At 36.3% G+C, this 19172-nt stretch overlaps 1 protein-coding gene across 6 annotated transcripts in view; it reads right to left on the bottom strand.

The window, feature by feature from the left end:
- SCAPER (S-phase cyclin A associated protein in the ER) overlaps positions 1–19172 on the bottom strand; it is a 164389-nt gene that overhangs the window by 98842 nt on the left and 46375 nt on the right. For all 6 annotated transcript variants that reach the window (XR_012588928.1, XM_074599600.1, XM_074599598.1 and 3 more), the window contains 7 exons: positions 18848–18959; positions 18242–18382; positions 15657–15812; positions 12900–13042; positions 8894–8975; positions 7390–7542; positions 6350–6457 (listed from right to left, as the gene is read on the bottom strand). Coding sequence is in view for 5 of the 6 variants with exons in the window: in XM_074599600.1 (XP_074455701.1) it covers positions 6350–6457; positions 7390–7542; positions 8894–8975; positions 12900–13042; positions 15657–15812; positions 18242–18382; positions 18848–18959 (895 nt within the window). In the remaining variant the exon portion in view is untranslated. The remainder of the gene's footprint in view (positions 1–6349; positions 6458–7389; positions 7543–8893; positions 8976–12899; positions 13043–15656; positions 15813–18241; positions 18383–18847; positions 18960–19172) is intronic.

A 19172-nucleotide genomic window follows, 5' to 3' on the forward strand; every position in this document is an offset into this window, starting at 1 on the left:
AAAGGAGGAAGGGTGCAGCTGTTGGCAATGATCTATCACAATTAAGGACACAGCCAATAAACAATTAATCATGTACATTTTTGCCAAGAAAAACAACACTTTATAATATATTAAAGGTAAGAAGCTCTCGCTGCGTAAAGTACAAAAAACTAGAATTGATGTATAGAGTACTGAGAGACCTTCTGCAAACTGCATCGTGGATTAAACTTTATAATGACATGATCGTGACAGCTTCTTCCAGGACAAGTGCGTTCCCAGCAGAATGACAAGCCCAGAGTTCCTGTGCTGAAAGGACCACAGGTATCCAACAGACATGAAACATTCATAAACAAAAATGGACCACAGATGCGTGGCTTAAGTCCATCCCTCTAGCAACACACAACCCCTCTAAAAAAAAATCCTCCCTTCCTCAGGAAAAAATAATAGTAATAATAAAAAAAAATAATTTAAGTAAAGCAAACTCAACTGGAACCTCAGGCTTTATTGGGATGGGGAATTCTTGTTTGTAAGTGATTTACGGATTGCTTCCACTGAGTAATAGAGAAGAAAAATGGGCTACTGTTGGAAAAAATAATCAGATGCCAAGAAAAAAGAATGAATTTACAATGAAGTCTATATTCTGTAACTCTGTGGATAAAAGAAATGAGAATATTTTTCAATATGTGACCAAACCATATGTATCACTGTATCACCGAGAAATTATTAAGTATTATATACCACCAGAGCTGAGTCAAGACCATCTCCTTGTACTGTAACGGTCATAGTGGATCCTTCAAACAGTAACAGACATTTGAAAGAGACTGGAGTGCAAATATACACCAAAATAAGACCAAGGCTGCAGACCATAGACACACAGAGATTGCAGCTGAAAAAAATCAGACCCATATGAAAGCCTTATTCCAGAGCCTTGAATAATCAAACACAAGAGAAGAGCTTAAAACTGAATGCTAAGGATTTTCATTACTTAGAGTGAAAATCAGAATAAAGATGGCTAAAAACACACTTGGCGACACAAGCAGACATGTAACACACATATAAATGTTCAAGAAGAAAAAAAGAGAACTATTGATCTTGCACAACAATTTTTGTAAGATCACACACCCACAGGTATAAATACCTCAAACTCCTCTTAGATGAAATGAAAAAACTGTTCATCTTTAGTGTCTTTATTTTCCATTTTGCTTAGTGATATCTTTTAGCTAGATTGCAAAAGGAGTTCATAGGACAGTATTCTTCATTTAAATGAAGGAACTTGAAAACACTCTGATTCAGAAAGGAAAACAAAAAGCATTTTCCCCAATACTGCTAAGGCTGAAACAATAAAACCATAATTACATAGAATTTAATTCTAATGAAAACATAGTGAATAAAAAAAAAAATTAGCGAAGTCCGGGCATCACCATGTCTCTAGACAAAAAAGCTCCTTGTAAATACAGAACAAAAAAGAGGAAAGGTTAGGCATGAAAACATTCCCACATCTCTTTCCCTCAGTAATTTCCTCTGTAAGGAATAATGGAAGCAGCACGCAACTTTGAGAAAACAGCTCGGTTTCTTAAAGAAAAACAACCCCTCACCCCAAAAAAGCTTTTAGAAATTCAAACTCCTATGAACATCAGCTTTGCTTGTGTGTTGTGCTACCTATAAACCTTCCATGGCTGGAACAGGACTTGTAGCTGCCCTGCTCGGCTTTCTCCGGCAGCCCCTCACCACATCCTGGCAAAAGCGCCGTCCTGCCCGAGCAAGAGCGGCTGTACCAGGGGAACTTGCCAGCACAGTCACGCACCTTGTAAATCAGACCCCGCTGCAAATCTAGGCAGACCTATGCCAGAAAAGGCTTGCTCTGCAACCCCAGCCAACTTGACAACCCACGCTACAGAGCACGCTTTAGGCACTGACAATCTGGGTTTGTTTTTTTTTTTTTTTTAAAAGGAATGTGGGTGGGCTCAACCAACCGTGTCTTTCTATAAATCCTCACATTTTAATGCTGTCAATCTTCAGACAACAATCTCTTTGCTCTATCATGGGATTATATTTTCATTTGATCTAAATATGCCTCTAAGAAGCTCTTTGTTTTGTTTATATCATGACAACAGAGTTAGTTTTCCTCCCTAATAAAAAAAGCATTTTTCACATATGCAAACAAAGGTACATTAATACTCCTCCATCCTGATTTGGGATAAATAAAATTCTAGCGTGCACCTTATATAAATTAACCAAACCCCTGCCAAGTTATTTATTTTCTATGTTTTTTAGAAGTACTTACTAGAAACATTCATAGACTGCACAGAATTACATGGTTTATACTCTAAAAGTGCCTTTAAACCAGGGTATTTAAATGACAGCAGACACTGCAAGAGCTACAACAACGGTCCAGAGGAAGCACGCTATAAGGATTACTGATGTCACGTGTATTTCTCAAAGCAACTAGGATAGACAAGAAAGGCAAGGGAAAAAGGGAAAGTAGAGGGACATAAAAATGAATAAATAATCCAAAAGCTACAGGTGGGAGCAAATGCCTACAGGGTCCCTGCAGAGACTCCTCAGGCTAATGAAATCACCACGGGTTGTCCCATGGCTTTCAGCAGGCATCTTTGCCGTGGTGGCCTTTGTGTCAGAAGCCCTTTGTGTCACACAGGCTCCAATTCAGCAAAACAATTAGTCATAACTTCAAACATCCTAATTGATTCCAGTGAAGTCAATGAAACCAAATTGCATACATTGTTTACATCTTTTGCTGAACCGAAGTAATATGAATATTAAGGGAGGTGACAGGAAATCAATAGCACAGAAAATAGCAATGTAAAAAGAAAGTGAAGCTGCAAGTTTGATGGAAGACGACATGCATTTAGGCAGGGATAAAATGTAGACAGAACACTGTCACTGCACTGAAGATAATGGTGAAATGGCGTGGGACAGAGACAGCATTGCAAGTTTCATAAATCTAATGAAAGAAAGACAACTTTTAGGCTGAAGCCTACCTTACTGAAAGCGTTTTGCCGTCTACATGAATGAATGTATTTGTAAGAGACTGGACAAAAGAAAAGTTAAAACAGAAGTAAAAAATGTGAATAGAACTTACTTTGTTTTCATATGATAACCACTGTTTCAAAATCAATAGATTTTTGCTCTAAGAGAAACTTACATCCTTTTCAGCTGGAGAGTAACAAATACCCACGTGAAGAAAACCCAAAAAGCGGAGATGAAGCGAAGCTGTCGTACAATCTTAAAAGTAACTTCATATGTTTCATTTTTAGTATCTTCATTCAAAACAAAACTATTTTCTTTGTGAGTTTCACCAAATTATCACATTTACAAGTGAATTTACTTTATTGATTAAACATCTAATACTAGCTATCGTCTCTTGCACAACGGAAGTGGAAAACTGCTCCAACACAAAGTCTACTTTTACCTCTGAAAACATTTGTAAAATTACAGAACCTATAGATGCTACAGTAAAGAGGAAAAACCGAGGGTATAATTGTTTCTTTTTAGACCTGGCAAGATCAACTACTAGCATCCACCTGGCCCAGGGAAATTAGTGTCATTTGACACAGCTTTTAACTTTTTGCTTACAGTCAAATCAACCCACAAAAATCCTTACTCTACAAAGAGATATTATACAAACACTTACTTAAATCAGTTTCCAAGGTCTTAAGAAGATACTTAAATTTTACCTTCTGTGGTACTGATGTGGGCAGAATAAACATATTTCAAGTCCTTCTGTGATTTCTCAAGTAATAATAAAGAAATTCTATGGTCAGATTACAATTTAAAAAAAGCTTCCTTTCTAGGCAGCTACCTATTTTACTTAACAGGCTTAACACAAAATGAGTCAAAGATCAAGAGTAAGTTATCTGAGGTGTCAAGTGCATAAGGTTAAAGGTGAAATTTTATTAGGTCAAAGGTGATATAAATAAAATCTTTTATGTCAAAGAAGAAGGGTCACAGACAAGATGTATATAATCTAAAGACATCACAGATGACAAGTAATAACTTTAAGTAGTACAAGTGTGTTCTTACTACAGATACCTTCTCTGACTAAAAAATTGGAAACAGTGATGAATAAGTAACTATGAATATTTTAATGTTTCCCTGGAATACAGTTTTACTTCTATATAATACTTCAGAAATTTTTTCTTAAGTATTTCAAAACTTAACTAAAGTTACTGAATGCTTTAGTTAAGGGGGAAGCAAAGTTTGGCGTTAACCATGCATGCTGAATAAAGAGGTACACAAAGGAGATTGCTCTGATAAATAAAATTGCTTTTCTACTTTACAGTGACCATATCTCTAGCATGTATATCTTATTACTGCCCTTTGAAAAAAGAAAACCAGAGGGGGCCTCAGGCCAAGGAAATTTCTGATTACAATAGTATAGTTCAGAATTGTATACTCAGACTAATTAAAATATAGCTATAAATAATATATTAAATATCTAACAATGGAAGTATCCGTGTGTTGCCAGTATGCCAAATACTATGCACCATCTTGATTAAGGATATTTAAATCTGCTATTGTAATCATCAAGCTGTTCATTCAGTTAAAACTGTTCTCTGCTTTTGCTCCTGCACTAAGCACGCATTCAAGAAATCCCATACATTTAACCTTAATCTTGATCTTAAGTTCACATTAAAATGTTTTGCTGAAAAACACTGGATTTAAGCATATGAAGTTGTACACCACAAAAATCAAGATATCTGTGCCCTCTAGTGGAACTTCTTTTTCACCAACTGGGCACAAATGCAGCTGTTATAACGGGATCCCTTTTTCTGGAAGCCAGGACTGTTAAACTATCAAACTAGATGCTGTGAATAGTGTATAACACCCAGTCAAAAAAAAAAAAAAAAATCTAGTTCACTGGTTTCCTCCATAGTCATCTGAGACAGCTGCCCAGCAAGAACCACAGTTCAGTCATCAGTGACCAGACAGACACAAGCAAAGCCTAGATAAAGAAAATGTCAATATTATAGATTACCCACACTTTGGTGCGTGTACCAACAGGAAAGATTCTGGGAAATCTCACAGCTTACATTCCTAGGAAAACAGATGCAGTATAAAGCCTTCTCCCATATATCCAGTTAGGTAAACCTGGCATCTAAAACCAAATCCAAAACCACAGAACTCCCACTAACCACTGTGAAAGAGGAAAAAAGGAACTGAAAAAACAGTTTATGTACTTCTGTTACAGTGAGGAAGGGGCAGGCAAACTGCAACTCCGCAAAAAACTTATTCCTCCAGACTACTGTATCCCTTCAGTTTTCTTTTCCTGTTTTTCCCCGTGATAACCAACTCTGTAGATTTCAGTATCTCAGAGACTTAACTTTCCAAAGCTTTTGAAAAAGGAAATGAAAAGATGTTACTACTGAATGTAAGAAGCTGAAAACAAAGAGAAAATTTCAACAAATAAAAATAGTAACAAGAACTGTGACGGAAAGAAGGAGAAGGAGACAAAAATTAGATGTACTGTGCAGCACCATTTAAATCAGCTTGGCTGCAAACAGATTTTTGAACACAATGAATTTAGGTCTGAATCAGCTCTGGAGAATTGGCTTGTACAGTATTTCTTCCTAACATCTGACAGGAATAATACACGGGCATTCACAAATTTTTTTGGATAAGACAGAACTCGAAGTCTGACTGTTACAATTTGTCTCACAGAAAAGGCCTTGACTTGATACTGTAGGTCAATTCAGGCAGCAGCAACAAGAAATTAAATCAGACAACCATTCACAAGTCTCTTCAAAACAGCATCATTTCTTAATTTAATATACAATGTCCTCAATGCTTCCTAAAAATCACCCTAAGTGACAATTCTTCTAAAGAGACTACCGAAAAACTAGGTATTGTTTTTTCTAGCAATGCTAATACTTGCAAAGTGTTTCCAATCTTACATTTTAAAGTAATTTAGCACTACAATTTTCAGTATTATTGACCTTGATGCACAGGATAGCACATCTGATAACCTAAAAACGGACTAAGATATTTTAAGCAACAGGAAGGAACAACAACAACAAAGTAAACCAAAATGCAGACACTTACAACACATCAGATTTTTACAATGAAAAGATAAATATAGTGAGATGAAAAACACCCCTGGATGAATAGAAAAGCAACTACTCACATTTTACACACTATTTCAAATGGCAATTGCCTGAAGCATTTGAGTCCGCTGTTTGTTTCGTTCCTTTTCATTGGTAGTCCATATTCAAAAAGGCACTACTATTCCCATGCTAATACAAATATTCTTGTTCAACTCCTTTACAAGAATTTTCAAGACCTTCTTAGGCTACTCAGCTGGATGACATTTAAAACTAGAGGTAATATGGAAAAAAAATATTACAAAACTTACCACTTCTTCATCTGAAAGCTCTCGGCCCTGTATACTGCTGTTTTCTCTCACAGCTTGTTGGTGTTTTTTCCCTTTGATGTGGCTAAAAAGATATACTTCTGACGAAATCTGTAATGACAAGGACTTAATAGTAATCTTTTTCCTCGATAATTCCGTAATCTATAAATAACAGTATTTTAAACAGAATATAATATGTGTCAAATTGTCAGGAGTATGTTCAGAATTTCAAGCACAGTACATTATTTCTCAGCCTAATTTACATAAACATCTTTTACGCAGACCTAGGAGTAAATTAGATAATTAGATACTATACTGGTAGCCAGCAGTATAATAAGAGATTAAAAAAAATCTTGGCTTCTCATCTCATTTTGACACCAATCTGACTTCGTGTATTGGACTTTCATTCTGAAATGCATGCTCAGTGAATATACAAGACTCCCGTCTGCCAAACCTGAGTTTCTGTTCCAGCACTGCCTGAAGTGATCCCGTGCAATCTTGTTTAATTCAGCAATTGAAGAGAAACCATGCTTACCAGGATATAAGGCTTTATTCAATAACACATACTCTTTCAAATCAATAAAACCAGTTATCAACAAGAACAGATCTCCCTGCTTCCTACTCAGGGACTGTATGGCTTCCTCTTCTCCACCATTCCCGGGACACATGGAACAGTGGACACAAGAAGAAATACCCTGGTGAGATCAGAGGTCTGCCCAGCAAAGCACCTGGCTTCCATCAGTGACCAAAAAAGCAAACCAACAGTCAAAGTGAACACCAGTTCTCCCCTTAAACACTTTTAAGCCTCCAACCAAACTCAGCTCAAGAACTTCTCGAGATTGATGTGGTTCCTCTGTGTCTAGTAGCCTTCAGTGAATTTCAGTCTGATTTAGAGACAGAACAATCCAAAAATTCCAAAAAAGAATCCAAAAATCTGCACATTACAAGAGCGTGCAGTACTCTCATCTGTGAATGAAGCGTAATTTGTAGCTTCCAGGCTTAGGCTGGCCTTGCAATTCTGACATTCCCTCGACGCAACTTACCATTACGTTGCATAATGAGCACTGTTTTTTTCGTTCGTACGGGGTAAGTTTTGGTGCATAATCAGTATTAGCATGTCTTCCACTACTTAACTCTGCTGCTTTCTCTTTTCTTTGTTCAATTTGTTCCATGTGCCTTCTAATACTTTCATCATGCTGAATGGAAAATAATCAAAGCAACAGAGAAAAAGCACATCGAATTACAGCAAAGGGAATTAAACTGTGCAAAGAAATGTTGGGAATTACCAAAAATTGTACAGTTAAGATGAACTTCTGTTAAACTGAAACGATTTATTTCTGAAAGGCATTCAAAGTCACCAAACACCATAGACATTTTAACATTTTACTATGATTTAAAAATCAATAAGCACTATTTTTGTTTTATAGGTAATTATCAATTAATAATCTGCTGCAAATCCTTCTGTAAACATTTTTGTAACATTTAACATCTCAGTTCTGGTTTTGGTCCTAATGAAACACTCTAGTATAGAATACAAGCTCCACTTCCAATTCTACAAATGTGTAACTTATGTAGTGCTGTTTTCACTGACAGATATGAAATCATAAAGTACAAATTAAAGTAAAATAAATTACTTGTTATTTATCTGCAGTAGCAGGCATGGTTCACTGGATTCTTTCAGAGGGTCTTCATACCTAACCCTCATGAGAATGGAACAAACTCTCAACTATTATTTAAAATCAGACGATGGGGTATGAACCTGAATTTAATAACAAATCTGCACTTTACAGGACAAGTAAATGTAGCTGTGGTGCTTCAGACTAGGACTGTAGCAAAGAATAACAGTGAAATTAAAAATTATTTGTACATATACATAAACCATCCTAGAATAAAAATTTACATAATTTATCATTAATTAAAACTTTGATACATAGTTCTACCTCAGAACCTTAAAAATATAATTTATGATTTTAGAAGTCTTTGCATCTGAAAAATAGTGGATATCTCTTCAAAATTTCTAATACCTTCGTTCTCCACTGGACAGTCAATTCAGCTGAACAGGTGAACTACAAGGGGCTCGATGCTTATGCTTATTTTATGAAATAACTGGAGCCCTTCATGAAACAACAGGAAATAAAATGCCACACTTGACACAGCATCAATTTCCATACTTAGATAGCACCTGTTTGGTGAACTGTCTTCACAAAACAGTTGGATAGTTTTTACAGATTGATTTTCCTCATGATTTAATTCAAAATTACTCTGACTTCTCTTGGAAAGTACAATTTTACATTTTCTCATGTTGCAAGCTTTGAAATTAATGAATTCCATAGGGCTTTCCAAACTACACAATGTATGTTATACAGCGAGGTCCGCTTCTTAATGCCAGAGTTTAAATAAAAATCTCCTGTAAAGTTGCATAATTCAGGCCACTGTACAGCGAGTGCACTGTAACACCTTCGCATATATAAAGCATATATACAGAAAATAGTTTTGCAGAAATTCTATATTGCTGATGTGTTTTTCAACTAAAGCATCTTTTTATACCTTCAGTTGAATCTTCTTCTGTAGTTCTTCCATGGCTTCTTGTTGAGCTGCAGTAAGAGCTGCCAACCTCTCTTCTCGATCTCTGACCAAAAGATAATAAATATAGAGAAAACTTGTAATCATGTCAAGCATGCATAATGACTAATTTATTCTTGAAATGGAGAACCAGCACCCCAAAAAATGAAGCTGAGGTGGCTCAGCAGAAAAGACAGACAACAAAAAGCAACTTAGTTAACAGAGAATACAGATGCTTTAATTTCAATGACTTAATCAAGGCAGACACTTGAGCCTCTGTAGCAGAACCTGGATCATACCTCAGTCCAAACCAGAGCAATGACAGCCAACACGACGCTACAAGATAGTGACGAATGTGATACCCTGCCACCACTAGCATTCTTCAGCCAATGGCTACAGTCAGTGAACCGAAGGGGAGGAATACAATGGCAAATGGAAGAAAAACCATACAGCAATGAGGGCAGAGTGCTTTGTAAACATGATGATCAGTGGAAGCTTGAATTTATAAATATATCTATGAAACTCTGACCAACATCAAATGATACAGTCATGAGTGATAACTTGATGCTCTAGAATATTGCAATTCTAAATGTTCAAGACACCAAAGGATAGCAAAGCATTAGGCATTTATCTTACTGTCATCATCTGTGCACAACTGCAGTCAGGACCTGTTTTCCTCACTGAACCTGTCTGCCCTACGTTCCCGTTCCAAAAACTGAATCACACCTCACGCTTCAGTTGTCCTCTTAACTTTTAGCAACTCTCCTTCCCCTCCCCAGCAAAGTGCCAAAGCACAGCTAACGTGGATGTCAGTAAGAGCCTGTGAATGCACGAAGCATCACCCTACTGAAGAGATTAAGATTATATTTTTCTGTCTGAGAAAAGCAGAGGAGGTATAACTTGATCTGTTACTGTGACTATTAAGCAGAAACCTGCAGATAACAGTTTCATCAAGAACAACTTACTAGTGATCAGCAAACCAAGGGAGCTATTAAACCCTAAAACGGCAGAAATTCAGCTACTCGGGCTGTTCGTACAAAAAGAACTGAGATGAAACACTTCTGGAAGTCTGGTGGCTGTGAAGGGCCAAAAGTAGTAACAGAAGTTTTGCATAAAACTGAGCAATGAAGTTATTCACAGCTGTTAGCCATCTTTTTAAAAGGCATTCCAAAATTAAAGCAGTTTGAGTGACAAAACTAGAAAAGATAACATACGAATATTATCCAAACTGCAGTGGTTTCTGGTTTGTGTGGATTTCTGTTTGTTCAGTTTTTTTAAACGGAAAACTCACAGAAAAACAAAGACATTTCAGTAAAAGTAGAAGGCTCAGATAAAGTAACATTTTCAAACAAAAAGACACAGAAAATACAAAAGCACATACGAAAGAAGCCGGGGGAGGAAGCAAGTCTAACGATAAACACTACACACAATTGTTCTTTCAGAAAGTATAAGTGAACTCTTCCAGTCACCATGGGTGTGGAGGGGGGTGAGGAAGAGATGATGGATGAGAAGCATTAGGTAGTTTATGTGCTATCTCCCCTGAGGTATATAAAGAAAGACTGAAGTACAGTCTTTGTTTGTGTTTTAAAGAGCTCCTGACTCACACCGTGAGCTGAAACAAATCACAACTAATACATGACCCAAACCCAAAGCTTATTTTAGCTATTTCTTTCAGTATGCTTTTTTACACATTTGTTTAATCCTACAAGCTATGATACATTAATATCATTGCATAATTTGTATTAATAATATTTGAGACAAAATTCTAAAGCTTCAGTTTTTAGAGCATCAACATTATTCCTGTACAAGCCCGTCTGAAAAGCATGCTTTTTACATGATTAGGTTACATTATATAGTTTTATGATTTCTATTGACAAGAAAAAAATTTTCCGTATTATGGATTTCAACTCTCTGGAATATAAAATACTCTGAAATTACATCTAAAACCTTACTGGAATCAAGTTAATGTACCATAAGGGCAGAGGGGCTTTTAGAGTCAGTTTTAAGTACACTATTCCTTTCATACAGATGCTTTAATCACCACCAGATGCACATGGTAAAGCTTATACTGAAGAAACTTTAGGCAGATATTCCAAAAATTATTCATTCCAGCAAGTATTAAATCTTCAGGATAAGAGTCAAATCCTAGCAGCAGGGAAAAAAACAAACAACAAAATAAAACACCAAATGATACCCCAAGGTTCCACCAAAAGCTGCCAAAATCCAAGATGGAAGGGACAGTAGAGCCAGCTTCCTGTCAAGCTCATCTCTCCCCAAACTTCTAAACCAGGAGACTTTGAATCCTCCTCTAATTCTACCGTGCTAGAGAAACCTCAGAACCGCTATTAAGGAGATGCAATGACTCTGAGGCCACTCTGACATAACTGAATCACCCAATTTCAGGGCACCACACATACATTCTTTCCTACTCTTTCCCAAAACTATCAAGAAAAAAAAAAGAGGAAAAAACCTCTCTTATATAATCAGCTCATCTGGCAAAGAAAAACAAATGCAAGCACAGTACTGCAATATCAAGTACAAAGCATTTGAAAGCTGAGTGCTACAGTAGCAAATATAGAGGAAGTTTCCTGAAACACACTACTAGGAGAAAGTAAATGGAAACTGCTGTTCTTCAACAAAAGGAAAGTGACAGATTAAAATCGATTTAAAAAAAAAGAGCAAAGAATTATATGCCTTGAGCATTTAGACAAGTTCTAATCGCAGAAGACCTCAGAAGGCAAAGATGTCAATGCGACAATTATCTCACATTTGCTTACTGTGAGGATTTCCCCAAATTTCAGAAAGATGTAGAAGCCTTACACGTGCAGCATCTATCTTCCCAAAACAGCATAACAAAAATTCTCCCTGTTAGTCCTAATCTTCCTCAAATGCCTGTGAATGAGAATAAGATACTGAAGGATCCTTTCCAGCTGACTCTATCCCACTGTGACTTTGCCTCAATATATTGATGAAAGATCCATGAAGTCCTGGGCAAGGCCATAGATCCTACCCACAATTCCTTAAACATCTAATTGAAAGTTGAATCTCTTTATGATGTCAAGCTAGAATTACTTTTGAATTTGAAAGATGAAAGAAGGTGATCAATGCATTTCTGAATATTTTACTAGGAATAATGTCTTCATGACAACTTTGAAGAAAACAAGCTGTGACAATAAAAGTGTCTGAAGAACCACTAGTGAATACTTGTTGTCATAGGAATAATGTAACTTCTACTTAGGTTTTATGGAATGCTTGTGGCAGCAGAACTGTAGGGAAAGAGGGAAAAATAGGAGGTGAATACAAATAGAATTTGGCAAATTAAACTATAAGCAGAAAGCAGTTTTCCTGAATCAAACTTGAAAGTAAACCTTTCTCACACACAGCAATGCCACCCAACATTCATTCTCTCTGCACCTCATGTCTGGCTCAAAAGAAAGAGAGAGAAGAGCCATTATAAAAACGCCTTTATGAACTTCTGATTATGGGCAAAACCATAAACCAAGTAGTTCGTAGGCAGTAGAATTAATGAAGCCTGATTTCCCAGCTTTGTGCTTCACAAATGTAATCTCTGGTGTCTACAAAAAAGGTGAACTCAAACTGATGCCAGTAAGTCCAAAAGTTACTGGAGAGTGGAGGAAATGGGGAACACAGGGACATTAATCTTGCTTCCCTTGAAAACTAAGCTAAAATATTAAAAAGGCAAATTACTAAAAGGTCTTGTTAGCAATAAAACTAAGATGAATATAATAAAATACAGCCTTGCATGTTCTAATCTGCATGTATCTAAGGAATACAAAAACCTATTAAAAAATTTCAGACTACTCACCTGATTTCTTCTTTCAAACCATTCATCAAGAATATTTATTAATGTTACTTTTTAAAATATTAAGCCTGAAGAGCTAAGAAGGTACAGTTGCTGTAGAGAAGCTGCAGTTTGCTGGAAAGGATAACGGTGAAGGGCAAGGCACCAATGAAATTATTGCAAAGTTACCTGGCCCTCTCCCGTGCCGCATCTTCTCGTGCTTTTTCTTTCTCTTGCCTCTGCTGCTCAATCCGCGCTTCTTGTTCTTTCCTCTTCATCAGCAGCTCCTCAACTCGGGCTTGTCTTTCTGCTTCTAGGGCTCTTTTGCGCTCCTAGGCATAGAAAAATAAATTCTAACTTTTCTTTTAGGAAGAAACAAAAAGGAATTAATGGAAACTGTATTTTAACATCTGCTTATAGAATTTTGTTTTACTTTTACGATGGAGTAAGAACTGTGACTTTGTTAGATAAAGGAATAATACGCAAATACGAGTATATTCAGAAGCTTGAACATACATTGAAAGCACAGTTGTATGAACTAAGCTACACATTAATTGGCCGTGTATTTTGCTCATCCTGAAAAAGTCTATCCACTCTAGAAGATTATACAACTAGTTCATTAATGAGAGTGCTTGAAAACATTACCTGTATCCTGTAGGATGTTTAAAACGTAGAAATAGTATATGCTCCCATGGAATATTAATATTTAAATTATGATTCTGAACTATCTGAATGTTATAAAACAAAACAGATTTTGACAATTAATTTTTGCGCTATCACTGAATACATGATTTCTTTCTCACTACTCGTTTTTTTACTTTTTTTCTGACTAATTAAGAAATGGCATTATAAATCTTTCTGACAGACTTCTACCAGCTTCTTCCACCATGACTATACTTCTACCAGCAACAAATGTAAAAATAAAGCATATTTGAAACTGTGTATTTAAGTAAGACATTTATAAGTAGACGTTAAGTTGGTGAGTTTTACTAACAGGAAATTTCCGTCTTAATAAAATAAATAAGACAAGATATATCCTACTTTACTACAACTGTACTATTAAATTGACAAGAATGCAAACTGTTTTACAGAATACACCCAGTGCACCGTAAAAACAAATACTAGTTCTGCTGGATGTTCCTTACAAAGACCTCTAAGGCTGCAGTACAGCTTGCACATTTTGAATTAAGATACCAGTGCTACTAAATGGAAAGGAAAGCAAAAGCTAACAAGAAAAAAAATGTTTAGTAGATCCTGTAATTATAAAGTTAAAATAAGCTGGATGGCAGGAAGGGTTTAAAGGTGAATCTGCAAAATTTGGTGTCAGGAAAAAGCAAGTAGATTTTATCAAATGGATCTGAGGCTGACAAAGGTTCAGGTAGATAAGCAGAAGCAGCCCAGTTTCCACAGATACCAAAATTTTATACCATTTTGAGAATCCTTGTGATTTTAAGTTACTCAATTCCATGTACAGTAATAGTCCATCACTGTTACAGAAAAAGTAAACTAGTTATGCTTAGAAGTTATGTATTCTTCCAGTGTTTGAGGAAGTTTTTTTTCCATAAAATTAATTCATACTTATAGGCCAGAACTCCTGCGATGCATTTCAGTTCAATGAAGTGGAATTATTTGTTTGTAGTTATACTAACTGCTAAAAACATTATTATTATAGTGGGAGTGGGTCCAGCTCCACAACAATGCAGGAAAAGAAGCCCTGTGAGGGGAATGCACACTGTTTTATAGAGGACAGCAGGGAAAGCTACAGCATACCTCAAAATACAGGGCTTTGCTCAACTGTTAAGCAAGTTGTGCACGGAAAAAACACAGCAGAAAGCTTCAGCTTGATCCCTGGTCTGTCAGAAAGGACATGGACAGAACAGTGTGGTTGTAAGTGGCTGGGATTTAGTACTAAAAGCTGCCTGCAGTGTTTGCTCTAGTTCAACTACCAGCCTAAGAAAAGCCTACTGACTACACAACCCAGGAAAGGACTAAATAAAACAGTAGAGACAAGAAAGAGTTAAAAATACCCAAAATCCCAGAAAGGGACTCCACGATTATAGAATAAGTGAGTACGAGTAACTATAAAAAACAGGATCACCAAGGGGAGGTTTTTCATAGACAATCTGGAAGGGTACTTTTCACTGATTGCGCAATCAACCCTCGGAAAACCAGAAACTTTTAATAATATATTCTCTCAAAAAGGGTTTTATCCAGCACCTTTGGAGTACCTTCTGTGTCACTATGGCTTCTGAGCCACTGAAGTCAGTAACATGCCCCATTTTTCAACAAGGGGACAGAACCCACTGCTAACGCTAAGTACTAAGCTCTGGCAGAATCTGGTTTCACAGGAGGTCTACAGCTGTGGTGACCTGATGTACATCTGGAGAGGGAGGAAGAGTTCACATAAGAAGAAAACTTATGTTTTAGATTCTGATGTAGAGAACTGTGCCAAAAAAAGTGGATGCGTGAGGCTGAGGAAACTTAGTATTGGAATGCTGTATTAAAAAAAACCAACAACAACAAAATCACAAAAAACAGGATTCCAGGAACACAAACACATTTGCATTGTGGTTTTCACTGATCCTGTAAGAAGTATTGTAATTATGACAGTAGGCACAGGATAGGGTCTATTTTTCTGTTTCCTCTCTCAAAGTTTTAAGTGTTACCAAAACATAAGGATTTTCTTATAATGGAGTAAGAAATATTTTTTAAAAAAAAAGCTTAAGACAGGCATGAATTATCCACCCAGCATCGACAACACCTCTGCTACAGAGGCATTAAGACTTACCTTTCTCTCTCTCACTGATGAAACATTATAAAGAAACATGTTATACTTTTCTGAAGTTGAACAAAGGAGGTAAGATAAAAAGCAACAAAGACTGCACAGCCAAAATGAAAAACAAATATGTATTTCGTTGTCCCCCTGCAACTACAGATATATTATACCTGAACTGCTTCATCACGTGCTTGTTTTTCCTCTTGTCTTCGTTGACGTTCTTCTTGTAATTCATTTAAGCGTTGTTCATATTCTTTTAGTTTATTCAACACATCATGACGTTTGTTCTGAGCTTCTAAGGTGTTTATAAATGCAATTTCATTCACCTGCAAATAACCAGAAAATGTAAGAAAAGATCTGAAATGTTAAAATAAGTTTCATTCTTCATTCATTATCCATTTGATAATTAAACTGGTGGGACGTTTCTCCAGAATGGGTTGGAAAACTATCAAGTTCTAAAATAAGGTTTTGATTTTTTTGTTGGTTTGTTTGCTTTGGTTGTTTTGAGTGTTGTTTTTTGTTTATTTGTTTTGTTTTTTTAAAGAGGATAGCGCATGGAATATGAAAAAAGAGAAACTGAATTGTATCAGAAAAGCTTTGGGTAAATACCAGGAAAATCTTCCCAGTCTTCTCAGCAACAAGACTTCATTAGTCTATTTTCTCATTCACAAAATGTGGAATGCTAAGACCCAGATGGATAAATCACTAAAATACTTAAGTCTTTTGATCTAACTTTAAATAGATGGGTACTTAGTGAATAAAAAAGTGAAACTTTACATACTATGAATAAGAAAAAAATGAACAAGCTCATTGTCTTAATATTTCTTATCAGTACAGCCTATTTCACAAACATATATATTATTTTTTTCAACCACAGGACAGTGCAATACACAAGAATAAAAAAAGAAAATAAAATGAAAAGGCTAACTTAAGTACTTTAATGTGTATACTAAAAATATCAAAGAATATGCTTTTCTACTACTTAGGTTCATGAAGGTATTCAATATTTTGTCCTGGCTACAAAGTTGTTGAATAAAATTCTTGTCAACTTTAGGCTTTTAAATGCAAAGTCCTTAGAAACTTACATGGATGCGAAAAACTAATTTAACTTAACTTTGATTTAACAAAATCAAAATTATAGAATTCAAGTTGAGGAAAATCATAAAAATGTATTAGCTATAATACACTCAAACCTATGACTGAAACAGAAATTCTTTCGTTGTACTCCAAGTTCATGCTCTGTCTGTATACACAAAAGAAATGAGCAAAGAGAAGATACATGGACAGACAACAACGGATCACGTCAAAGGTGGTGGGATAATATTTGTAGCTTTGTTTACTGACTAGAATCCATTTACAGAATGGATTTCACAGTTCAGCAAACAAGTAAGCACTGGGAATTTAGATAACCAACTGGGCAGCAACAGTTACCATGGTCTTCAGCTATACATACTGCTCATTAGCTGTTTCTCTAAAGCCTTCTGTCCCAATTAACCTTTATTTCCAGCACACAAGAACCTCAAGAGGCAGCAGATCTTACACAGTTAAACACGCACAGTACTTGAAACATCTGCTTAGCTGGGGAATTATGGCAAGTGTGATTTAGTTAATATGATTATAGAAGTCACACCGGTGTAATGAAATAATAATGAAGGCACGTTACACTGAATTAGGTAATGTAGAAATCATTTTAATCCAAGAGACAGAAACAGCAACTAAGTAAAAAAGCTAAATCAGTTTTGTTGTGCTTTTCTTAAATAATACTGATGAACAGCTGCATCAATCACAGCTGGGATACATGCTCATTATATAATCTAACATTCTAATTTTAAGTAGATGCATGTATCTTTACTTGGGAAAAAACAGTCTTTAAAATAAAATATTTCATTTCTGTTGTTCTCATTTTGTCTGGGATAAGAGTTAATTTTCTTCAAAGTAGCTAGTACAGGGCTATGTTTTGGATTTGTGCTGGGAACAGTGTTGATAACACAGGGATGTTTTAGTTATTGCTGAGCAGCACTTACACAGAGTCAAAGCCTTTCCTGCTCCTCACACCACCCACCACCAGCACAAGGGGCTGGGGTGTGGGCTGGGGGTGCACAAGGAATTGGGAAGGGACACAGCCAGGACAGCGGACCTCAACTGACCAAAGGGACATTCCAGACCATATAACGTCGTGCTCAGCAATAAAACTAGGGGAGAGACTGGCGGGCGGGACTGCTGCTCATGGACTGGCTGAGCACTGGGGACTGGTGGTGAGCACTTGTTTTCATTTGCATCGCTTGTCTTTCTTGGGTGGTATTTCTTTCTCTTTGTTATTTTCCTTTTCATTACATTTTTTTATTATTATTATTACTACTATTATTATTGCTTTTTTTTTTTCCAACTACTAAACTGTTTTTATCTCAACCTGAGTTTTCTCACTTTTACACTTCTGATTCTCCCCACCATGCCCCCAGGGCAGGGGTGCAGAGTGAGTGAGGGCCTGTGTGGTGCTTAGTTGCTGGCTGGGGTTAAACCACGACAATGTTTATCAAAGTAATCTGAATAAGACAAACCAAAAAGCATTCATCTAGTGCTTGTCTTACAAAATTACATATTAAAGTACTAAAGGCATTTATCCGCTTCATGGTTCACACATGTTCATATCTAACTTCCACCAGCCTTCACAACCTACTCATGAACACTCTGAGGTACACAAAACATATACAAGCAAAACTATTAAACAGTTCCCCTTCAAAACAAAATAAGTTACCTTAGCTTCTTCCTCTTGTGCTTTTTTCACAATTGCTTGTAGCTGTACTTCACGTTTAAATTCTGCGTGGAGTAATTTTTCCTCCATCATCCTGCGTCTTTGGTCTAATAATTCTTCTTTCCATTTCCGTACATCTTTCTCCTACACGTGAGTAAATTCACTACTGATACAGTAACTGAAAACAGGGTCTGAATTTTCCTCAGAATTTTCTAATATTTGAAGCTTTCTTTATGGTAATAAAAGATTTTGATGGCCTACACAAAGCCTGCATTAAGTTTAACCCAAAGTACACTGGATTGCTAACTGCTTCAGTTTGGTGAGGTTAGCATTTATGTTGGAAACATGCAACACATTTCTACTTTTATTGTGCCTCCCCTGAATGTGAGTCAGTATAGTACGTCAGCAACACTCTCACAGAAGTTCACGGTTTGCAGCAGTGCTTTTTTAATACCTGTGATGTGTGAGCCATCTGTGAAAACTACATGAACTCAGAGGAAAATTTCATTGCACTGCTAGTTTTAATCTCTTACCATTTCTAGACTATGTGGTAAAAACAGCTTTTCTGAAATGCGGCAGACCGGCTCCCTTGCATTATAGAAAGCTTACCCTCTCCATTAATTTTTGAAGCTTCAGCGTCTTTTCTTCACGTAACTTTTCTCTCAGCTGTTGAGCTTTCATTTGTTTCTCTTCATGTTTCTTTTTGGATTCTGCTATTGTTCTTTTAATAAAAGACAAAAGCAGAGCAAAAGCAAGTGAGACAACATTAACTGACAGTGTTGCAAACAAATCCATGTCATTTTCAGTAAGAGAAAACCAACAGGCCACTGGAGGGCAATTGTTTCCCCTAAATGTAAATAGTGTTCTGCTAGTCTTCACATCTTTATTTACTGGACAACGCAGCATGAGCTTAGTTCATTATGAAAACAATATA

This window comes from Larus michahellis, chromosome 9 (genome assembly GCF_964199755.1).
Source record: "Larus michahellis chromosome 9, bLarMic1.1, whole genome shotgun sequence".
Lineage (NCBI taxonomy): Eukaryota > Metazoa > Chordata > Aves > Charadriiformes > Laridae > Larus > Larus michahellis.